A 10,908-nucleotide genomic window follows, 5' to 3' on the forward strand; every position below is an offset into this window, starting at 1 on the left:
CTTCTGACTTCCGGCAAGATGGCGGACCGGGTGCAGCGCATTTTCTGAGCTCCGTCTGCTTGTCCCAATTTTACACATACTTTACAATCCAACTCAATTCTATGTGATCGTATGAATCTCTAATTCATCATACCGACGCTTTAACGCTCCGGAAATTGCAGCATGAAGACGAACAAGAAGCTCTCTTCCGCCCGCAGTAGCTCGGAGATTTACGACCATGATGATGTTAAGATGGAGGTCTCTACCGACAGCTCCAAAAGAAAAGAGCCTTTCTCTCCAGCGAAGAACCCACCAGCAACTAAAAAGAAGGACACTGGGTCAGAGGAAGGTAGGGAAGGAATGAACGAAGTCCTGAACACTATAAACCAGCTCACTGGAAAAGTGGACACTCTAGGTACAGATACAGCAACACTCAGTTATGCTAGCTAACATAGCTAAAGTAGTTGAGTTCAATGCTGCAGAAATAAAGGACTACTCAGAGTAAACAAGAAGCGAGTCGTGCGGACCCATGTGACACTGGACTAAAAGAAAACCCTTCAAAATAAAAGCCAGACAAAAGACTAGATATATAGCTATACTAGACATGGTCCATCAGTGTAATAATAAATGTGGGAAAATGTCACTGTAAACATTTAAAGTAAACTATGGTCAAACTCCGATCACACAACAGAATGCTTTGTGACTTTCCCTGTTTTGATTTGCACATAAAATCAATGTCTGGATAGGGTTGCAAATAATTTCAGTAACCTATGAAGACAATGCTTTTAAGTGCAATTTAATACAGGGAAAATCACATTGCATTCTTTCTATCTATCCTTTTCCGTGCTTTTATTTTGAAGTGTCTCCTTTCAGTCGTGTCCCATGGGTCTGCAGGACCCTCGTCTTGTTTACCGTAAAGGATCTGATAAATAGAATAGAACAGAACATTTATAAAGCACTTTTAATTATAGGTGAGTTCAATGTGCTCTACATTGATGATAAAAATCATAGTAATACAAGAGACAAATGGTTATCTAAACAATCATGACAAAACAAAAAACACACACACACATACTCAAAGACTAATTATTCGTATGCTTGAGAGAACAGATTAGCTTTAAAAGTAGAGACAGTTGTGATGGACCTCAGGTTAGCAGGTAGTTTGTTCCCGATAGAAGAGCCACAGTAACTAAACGTCCCCTCTCCAGACTTTGATTTGATTCTTGGTATGACTAACAGACCTTAACTTGATGACCTGAGGGCCCGGGTCGGATTGTAGTCTGTGAGCAGGGAAGAAATATACTTGGAAACCCAAACCCTTAAGTGCTTTAAGATAAAGATAAGATATACTTTATTCATCCCAACAGGGAAATTTAGGTGTTCCAGCAGCCAGCATACATACAAACACACAACACATATATACATATCCCACCCATACAAAAAAACATGAGCCCACAATACAGTTTGATATAATATATGCAACTCAGGCTAAAGTTTAAAAGTTTAAATGTCTTCTGTCCTTACTTAAAGGGGAGTCGTTATAAAGTGCAATTGCAGTAGGTGAAAAAGTATTTTTAAATCTGTCTTTTTTGCAGCTTAGCTGTCGTAGCCTCCCACTAAAAACACTCTTTTATTCACACACAAGATTGTGTAAGGGATGCATGTTATTGTCCATAATGTTCAACAGTTTCTGTATCATCCTTCTCCCCAACACCACCTCCAGGGGCTCCACAGCACAGAGCCAGCTCTCCTAATCAGCTTGTTAAGCTTTTTAGAGTCACAAGCCCTGATGCTGCTGCCCCAACAGACGGCTGCAAAGAAAATGGCACTTGCCACAACAGTCTGATAAAACATGGATAACATTATGCTACACACATTAAAAGACCTAAGCTTCCTCAAGAAGTAGAGTCTGCTCTGACCCTTCTTGTAGAAAGCCTCTGTGTGGTGCTTCCAGTCCAGTTTATTGTTCATGTGCACCCCAAGTATTTATAGCACTCCACCACCTGCACCTCATCCCCAAGGATAGAGATGGTGCTTAGCTCAGGCCTGTCCCTCCTAAAGTCCACCACCATTTCCTTGGTCTTTGTTACATTTAACACCAGGTGGTTCTTCCCACTCCATGCAACAAAGTTATCCACCAGCAGCAAAGTCCACCTGTATTCTGTCTCCTCTCCACCACTGATACACCCTACTACCGCAGTATCGTCTGAGAACTTCTGTAAGTGACAAGTCTCAGAGTTATACTGGAAGTCTGAGGTGTATAGTGTGAAGAGGAAAGGGGACAGCACAGTCCCCTGCGGCACTCCTATGCCACTGACTGCCCGCTCAGACACAGACCTCCCCAGCCTCACAAACTGTGGTCTGTCAGTCAGGTAATCCATGATCCATGATGTTGTGGTGGTGTCTACCTGCATCAGCTCCAGCTTCTCACGTAGCAGTACTGGCTGTATGGTGTTAAAAACACTTGAAAAATCAAAAAACATAATCCTCACAGTGCTATCAGACTTGTCTAGGTGAGAGTGGGCTCTGTGGAGTAGGTAGATGATGGCGCCCTCAACCCCCACCCTTGGGCAGTATGCAAACTGCAGTGGGTCCAGGTAGCTGGTCACCTGTGGTCTCAGGTGGGCCAAGACCAGCCTCTCAAGTACCTTCATGATGTGCGATGTTAGGGCAACTGGTCTGTAGTCATTGAGGGCAGAGGGAGAGGGTTTCTTGGGGACCGGAACAAGGCAGGATGTTTTCCACAGCACTGGCACCCTCCCCTGGCTGAGGCTGAGGTTGAAAAGATGCTGTAGAATGTCACATAGCTGACCTGCGCAGGCTTTCAAAACCCTGGGGCTGATGCCATCTGGACCTGCTGCCTTGTTCTGGCTGAGTCTCTCGAGCTGCATTCTCACCTGGCTACTGGAGACAGACAGACAGGCCAGAGAAGTGTGGGGTAGGGGTGGGGCACGGTGGGGGCCAGAGCATGTTGGGGGGGGCAGTGGGTGCCGTCCAGGTAACTTGCGGGGAGGGGGGGGGCCTTTGTGAGGGGGGAGGATGTAGGGTCTGGGTGGCTATCAGGGGCTGGGAGGTAGCCAAAGGCCTCGTGCTGAACCTATTGAAGAACACGTTCATCTCATTGGCCCTTTCCTTTCACCTTGAAGCCGGTTATGGTTTTCATACCGTGCCACACATCCCTTATGTTGTTCTGCTGGAGCTTGCTCTCCAGCTTCCTCCTGTATGCCTCCTTGTTTTCTCTCAGCCTCAACCCTCAACTCCCTCTGTACACTCTTCAGCAACTCACTGTCTAATAAGAGAACTTGAAGGTGATTCTGTGTTGTACGGGGAGCCAATGGAGAGTTTGGACTCTGGCTTTTGAATAAGTTGGAGTTGTTTCACAGATTGTTTGGATAACCTGGCATACAGAGCGTTAGAGTAATCTAACCTGATTTGTCTGCGTCTGTTTTGATATGTTCTTTAAACGGTGAAATGTTGTTCTGGTAATGTTGGAGATGTGATTTTCAAAGCTGTTGGGGGGGAAATAGAACATTTAAAAATCCCTGAAATTATTAAATCTGAACATATGTTCAAATAAAAATAATTCAAATGAAATTAATTGAAATAAATAAAGTAAAAATATAAAGAGTTAAAAGTTACAGTGCAGAGTTAAAATTTAAAATCTTATTAAGATTGTTTAATGAAAGGCAGCTGCAAACAGGTGTGTCTTCAACCTCGATTTAAAAGAGCTGAGAGTTTCAGCAGACCTGCAGTTTTCTGGGAATTTGTTCCAGATATAAGGAGCATAGAAACTGAACGTTGCTTCTCCGTGTTTGGTTCTGACTCTGGGGACAGAGAGCAGACCTGTCCCAGACGACCTGAGCGGTCTGGATGGTTCGTAATTAATCTGGAGGTCACTAATGTATTTTGGCCCTAAACCTTTAAGAGCTTTATAAACCAGCAACAAGATTTTAAAGTCTATTCTCTGACAGACTGGGAGCCAGTGTAAGGACCTCAGAACTGGACTGATGTGATCCATTTTCTTGGTTTTGGTGAGGACTCTAGCAGCAGAGTTTTGGATCAGCTGCAGTTGTCTGACTGATGTTTTAGACAGACCTGTAAAGACACTGTTGCAGTAATCAAGACGACTGAAGATAAAAGCATGGACAAGTTTTTTCAGGTCCTGCTGGGACATAAATCCTCTAATTCTTGATATGTTCTTCAGGTGATAGTAGGCTGACTTTGTAATTGTCTTAATGTGGCTTTTAAAATTGAGGTTTGAGTCCATCACTACGCCCAGATTTCTTGCCTGGTCTGTGGTTTTAAATCTTACTGACTGAAGCTGATTGCTGACTCTTAGTCGCTCCTCCTTTGCGCCAAAAACAACAACCTCAGTTTTGTCTTTGCTTAGCTGGAGAACATTTTTGCACATCCACTCATTGAGTTGCTCTATGCATTTACCCAGTGCTTTTATGGGACCATGGTTGCCTAGCAACATTGTAATATATATTTGTATGTCGTCTGTGTAGTTATGATAACTTGTTTTATTGTTGTTGTTGTTTTTAAATATTTATTTTTGGGCTTTTTGTGCCTTTAATGGATAGACATGACAGTGGATAGAGTAGGAAATCAGGGAGAGAGAGTGGGGAATGGCATGCGGGAAAGAAGCCACAGGTGGGAAGCGAACCTGGGCCGCCCGCTTGAGACGACAGCCTCCATACATGGAGCATGCGCACTAACCACTGCGCCATCAGCGCCCCATTTTATTGTTTTTTATAATCTGAGCTAGTGGGAGAGGTTAAACAGAAGAGGCCCCAGGATGGAACCTTGGGGAACTCCACAAGTAATTTTTGTTTGCTCAGATTTGAAGTTACCTATAGACACAAAAGTCCCTGTCCTTTAAGTAGGATTCAAACCAGTTTAGTACTGTGCCAGAAACTCCCACCAAGTTTTCCAGTCGGTCAAGTAATATATTGTGGTCAACTGTGTCGAACGCAGCACTGAGATCAAGTAAAACTAAGACTGAGGTTCTGCCCCTGTCTGTGTTTAAACAGATCTCATTAAACACTTTAACCAGAGCTGTCTGGAAGACATCGAAACAGTCGCTCATTGTCAATAAGTTATTTAACTGTTGAAAAACAGCTTTTTCGATTATTTTACTTAAAAAAGGAAGATTTGATATAGGCCTGTAATTGTTCATTATTGACTTGTCTAGATTGTTCTTTTTTAATAGTGGCTTGATGACTGCTGTTTTCAGGGCCTCACTTACAAAACTGAAGTTGGGAGGGGTTGACTCGATAAGAACAGCTGCACTGTCATTTTGATCTAACCAAGTTTCAGTTAAAAACATAAAATCAAGCTTGTGCTCAATAATAAAATCATTGATTAAAAATGATTTCCCTGCTACTGATCTAATGTTTAGTAGAGCCAGCTTTAGGGTCCTAGAAGCTTCATCTGCTAATGTTTTTGGGACAGTTTGTGGATCGAAAGGAATGGATGCTAAGTTTGACAAGTTTGCAAAATCACATAACTGCCTTTTGTTTCTTGGCAGAGTCCCCTTTATTCTTCTATTACCTATCATCACAGAGATTTTGGAACCTACTGACGTGCAGGGCCCCGGCTTATCCTGGAGAGAGTCATGACTGCTGATATCCTTGCAACCTGGACCCAAAACACATCAGTTTGACCTCTGAATGTTCTGCATATCATTATTATCAAGCTGAGGAGACAAAACATGACACACCCGTGGAGGGACGGGACGGGACGGGGTGAGAGCTGTGTCGGAACGGGCGATGGTGGGCGCCATCAGGTGTTTATGGAAGGGAGAGGGGCGGGGGTTACTTTTTAATCCAGCATTGACCAGCTCTTTCATCTGGTCAGTGAACTCCAGGTGGGGGAAGGAGGGAGATGATAATCTGATCGGGGTTCGAGGGGGCAAGGACAGTGAGACTTCAGAGGTGTTGGTGTTGGTGATGGGGTCAAAGGTGGATGGAGACCCCTCCTCTTGGTTCCGATGTCTCTCCTCTTTAGGTCTCTCCTCAGATACTGGCAGACGTAATTCTTGACGAAGGTTTTCATCAGAAAATGTTAAAATTGTTAATAAAATTCACTGAATGGGCATTACATGCAGTTGTAAGCCACTTATCCAGTGCCAACAACCTGCTGAATCTCTCCTCTGCTCTTCTGACTGGTGGTATGGGGCCGCTGATAAACACATCCACATCCAAGGGGCTGACCATCTTCAGCAGACCAGTGAAGTCCTGCTTCAAGACTTCAGATTGTTGTTTTGTGACATCATTTGACCCAATGTGTAGTATGACGTTCTTCAGTCGGGTGTTCAGCCACAATATGCAGGATCCTTTCTGCTAAAGCAGAGACCATATCTCTGGGAAAACACAGTACTTCTGTGTTTTTACCGCACATCCTTTGTACATCTTTAACAGCAAAGTCACCTACAATCAGAGTTTCAAGCCCAGGCTTTAGCGTTCCCTGTAGCCTTTTACTTTTTGATATGTTTTCAGTCCTTACCCTGGTGTCTGAGGATGGAGAACCAGATGAAGATCTAGGGCTCTGCAACAGAGGGGCATATCTGTTCTGTAGTTCCACATTCATTTGTGGGGGAGGTTTGTTCCTAACCTTCCCTTTCGCAGCTGTCCACGGCTGTGTCCCTCTAGATACAGGGGTTGAAGAGGCACTTTGCAGGGGAGGTAGTGCAGGCCAGCCAGTCTCATCACATATCTCAGCTCGCTGTGCTCTGCCTGTTATACGTCCTCCCATTTCCCAGAGAAATGATTTCTTCTTTGTCTTAGCACCAAGACAGTTCCAAGGAGGACTACCATTCGTAGACTTATTAGACAAAACAGAGCCCACCTTTGTCATTGTAGAGGTCTCTGTGCTCCTTAGCCATGTGTTAGCTTGCTCTCGTCCACTATTCTGAGTTAGTGGTAATGTGGTGTCATTCCTGCTTAGTCTGTTCACTTCCACATTAACTTCTAGACGATTCATCTTCGTCTCCAGCACTGCAATTTTCTGAAGAAGTTTGTGGTAATTGTCCTTGGAGAAGGGAGGCATCTTGTTGCTGATTAGCTTTAGCTGTGTACAGTGTTTCAGTACTGTGGCACAGGCTAGTGCTCTTGTCAGGCCACAGTCGTGTAGCGATGCAGAGGTAAAAAAAAATTAAAAATATGGCTAAAGACCTCCTGTATCTATCAAAAAATACAGTCCTGAGGATTTGGAAATGTCCAGGACCAGCTGTCGATTAAATTAGGTTTAGAAAAAAGAAGATATCAGCAAAAGAATGTAAGCAAAGCAGAGAGCAAGAAGAAAAGCGTCTGCACTGTAAGAAAGCAGCTAAATGCTATCCTAGCGCTTAACACTAAGTATCGATCTTTTTAAGCCCAGAACAAAACTGTAAACACACTTTATTCTTTTTTTTGGTTTCAGAGCCCGTAACTTAAATGCCTCTCCTTAGGTGTTGCGTAAACGTGAATGTGTATCCTGCCTTACCTGAATGTGTGTGAAACTGTCCTGTCTGTTTGAGGGGTGCGTGTAGGTGACTCACCCCAAAGATCCTTGTATGTGCCGCGACCAGCTCACTCGGACTGCCCGATCCATGGAGTCACTTGGGTACGATCTCCTCCACCAGCCCTCTCTTTCATATCAGTTTAGTTCATGAAGTGTTGAAACAAAAACAAACGTTACTTCGGATTCAGTCTCTCAGGTGTCTGCGTCCTCGCATCTTCCTTGTGGCGTCTCTTCGACTCGAAACCAATTTCCGCCAGCTCCTCCGCAGGTGCTGCTAATGAAGATTACAGAGTCAGAGCCACCACACCCCCCTCAGGTGTGACATCAGTACTGACCCTGCTTCTCCTCTTACCAACCACACCTACCGCTAAAGACACTGAAGTGAATCCTCCTTACGCATTATCATAACAACAGGTTTGTTTGCAAGTACCTTGATGGCTGTGTCAGTGATGTCACGGACAGTAGCTCCCGGGACAACATGTTAGTACTGATCCAGATCGGACATTCCTGATGATAGAGTCTCCTATAACAAGGGTTGTGGGTTGATGTGGGTGCTCACCTGGGACCAGGGAGCTGGTTTCCCTGGAGTATCGGTGTCGTAGCAGAGCACAGTGTCCAATAACTGCAGACCGACGGGCTGGGGCTCCACTCGCTCCCGAAAGTGGCTTTGAAGGTGACTGAGCTGGACCAACAGGAGGTTCCTGGTTGTGAGTGGACAAGTGTTTCTCCAACTTCCCAAGCACCTCGAACTTACCAGACAACAGACGTAGAAAGGGACCCAGATGGGGGTGTACAGGGCGGGTTTCAACCTTGCCTTTTGTTTCCCTGGATGACAGTCCGATATTCCAAAGGAGCAGGTGTGGAACAGTTCTGAAATTTAGTTTAGCACCGAGCCTTTACCATTACCTGTCTTCCTCATTGATGGATTGCATGATTAACGGTGCCGGCTCAGTGATGACAGAAGGACCGAGCCGGGGGAGTGTTGTGTTGTGGTCTGGGAAGCGGGAAGGTTCTGCGGCTATTTCGCCTCATGGATTTGATAGACTGGATATCCAGCACTCAAGTTTGGCTATCTTTTGTGTAAGCCGACTGCACCCAGTACAGTTCAGCAGAGAGGTGAGCGGAGGCATAGTTTGAGAGCTATACAACCAGACTGCTTGTTGCTTATGTAAACCGTATAAGCCTTAGGTGTACAGTAACCGGCTTAAGGCGGGAGGTCCACTCTGCGTGCAATTGTGAATCAAATAAGCATCTGGTAACAGCCAACCTTCCAGCGCAGCAAAAATAAAACCCGGGCTCAACTGATGTGCCGTTGTGAACGCCGGCTCACTTAGCAGCAGTCAGAGGAGCGGCTGTGAATGCTGTTTCTACCGACAGCGTTATTGGGATTCACCGCTATGTGCAGCTCCGCTAAAGCTTTTCAGCCATTGAAAATGAAATCATTTGACATTTGACCTTATTGATATTTAAAAAAAACAGTCTGAGTACCGTTAATGTTTGTTTACTGTGTCCTGCAGATGTCCAGCAGCTGTTGGTGAGTAAAGAAGAGCTTCCACCTGAGCAGCAGGAGTGGAGCCACATTCTGGACCAGGAGGACACTAAGCCCCAACACATTAAAGAAGAACATGAGGAACTGTGGATCAGTCAGGAGGAAGAACAGCTTCAAGGACTGGAGGAGGCTGATACCACCAAGTTCCCCTTCACTCCTGTCTCTGTGAAGAGTGAAGATGATGAAGAGAAACCTCAGTCCTCACAGCTTCATCAGAGACAAACTGAACAGATGGAAACAGGAGTTGATGGAGAGGACTGTGGTGGAGCAGAACCAGAGAGAGACTCAGATCCAGAGAGACGTTTACAACCAGAGACTGAGGTCGAGACTGAAGACTCTTATGAACCTGAGACTGATGACAGTGATGATTGGCAAGAGACAGGAGAACATCTGTCAGAATTAAACTTGAAAAATAAGAAACTAAAGACTTGTAAGAGACCACACAGCTGCTCGGAGTGTGGTAAAAGATTTAACCAGAAAGGGACTCTGACCAGACACATGTTGGTTCATAAAGGAGAGAAACCCTACAGCTGCTCTGAGTGTGGTCAAAGATTTAACCAGAAAGGGAATCTGACCAGACACATGTTAGTTCATAAAGAAGAGAACCCCTACAGCTGCTCTGAGTGTGGTAAAAGGTTTAACCTAAAAGGGAATCTGACCACACACATGTTAGTTCATAAAGGAGAGAAACCCTTCAGCTGCTCTGTTTGCAGTAAAAGCTTTACCCGAAGACAACATCTGACCACACACATGTTAGTTCATAAAGGAGAGAAAGCCTTCAGCTGCTCTGTTTGCAGTAAAAGCTTTACCCAAAGAGTACATCTGACCACACACATGTTAGTTCATACAGGACAGAAAGCTTTCAGCTGCTCTGTTTGCAGTAAAACCTTTACCCGAAGAGGAAGTCTGACCACACACATGTTAGTTCATACAGGAGAGAAAGCCTTCAGCTGCTCTGTTTGCAGTAAAAGCTTTACCCGAAGAGTAAATCTGACCAGTCACATGTTAGTTCATACAGGAGAGAAAGCCTTCAGCTGCTCTGTTTGCAGTAAAAGCTTTACCCGAAGAGTACATCTGACCAGACACATGTTAGTTCATACAGGAGAGAAACCCTTCAGCTGCTCTGAGTGTGGTAAAAGCTTTACCCAAAGAGGAAATCTAACCACACACATGTTAGTTCATACAGCAGAGAAACCCTTCAGCTGCTCTGAGTGTGGTAAAAGGTTTAGTTCGAAGAGACATCTGACCAAACACATGATGATTCACAATAATCCTGTGCAATGCTAAAACTAATCCAAAGGATTCCAAGTTAACAACATCACTAATGTGTATTCATAAGTATGTATTGACTAACAGATGTATAACTGTTGTTATAAAGGGATATGAGACAATTCTATTCACAGGAATCTGTCTGTACTTTTTTGACTTTTGTGATGTTTTGTTGCTGACATATGAACCAGTAAGGTGGGATCAGCTATGACGTTTGAATTTAAAGTGTTTATATGAAACAGTTGCAGTGTAAGGATTCTTCTTCTCTTCTTTCTGTCACTCTGTTTTCTTGGATGCCTCTGTGTGTAACCTTGTAATAAATAAACTGATGTGACTTTCATCTACTTGTGTTATTTTGTGTTGTCTGTCTAAAGTCGACACAAAAGTGGAGTGGAGGATGGGTGACTTTTGTAAAAAGTCTCATCTCATGCCTTTCCCACGGACTCAGACACAGCCAGTGAAAATGACAACATGGTTGTCTTTTAAATTGGTCTTAAAGAGTCGCCACTTTGAATTTCTGTCTGTTTTAAATCTAGTTAAAAACTCCTCACGTGTTGAAAGATGTGTGGGGGACAGCGCTGAAAAAGTACAATGACAGATTGAGAATT

The 10,908-nt window shown here is 44.3% G+C and overlaps 1 protein-coding gene across 1 annotated transcript; it reads left to right on the top strand.

Annotated features, from left to right (window-relative positions):
* Positions 1–12: 12 nt before the first annotated feature.
* LOC136180372 (gastrula zinc finger protein XlCGF57.1-like) lies at positions 13–10,640 on the top strand. The gene is made up of 2 exons (XM_065959671.1): positions 13–328; positions 9,000–10,640. Exons 1-2 carry the CDS (start codon positions 163–165, stop codon positions 10,316–10,318), a joined length of 1,485 nt encoding a protein of 494 aa, XP_065815743.1. The 5' UTR covers positions 13–162; the 3' UTR covers positions 10,319–10,640.
* Positions 10,641–10,908: the final 268 nt, after the last annotated feature.

The sequence above is a fragment of the Labrus bergylta genome, chromosome 10 (assembly GCF_963930695.1).
Source record: "Labrus bergylta chromosome 10, fLabBer1.1, whole genome shotgun sequence".
In the NCBI taxonomy this organism is placed as follows: Eukaryota; Metazoa; Chordata; class Actinopteri; order Labriformes; family Labridae; genus Labrus; species Labrus bergylta.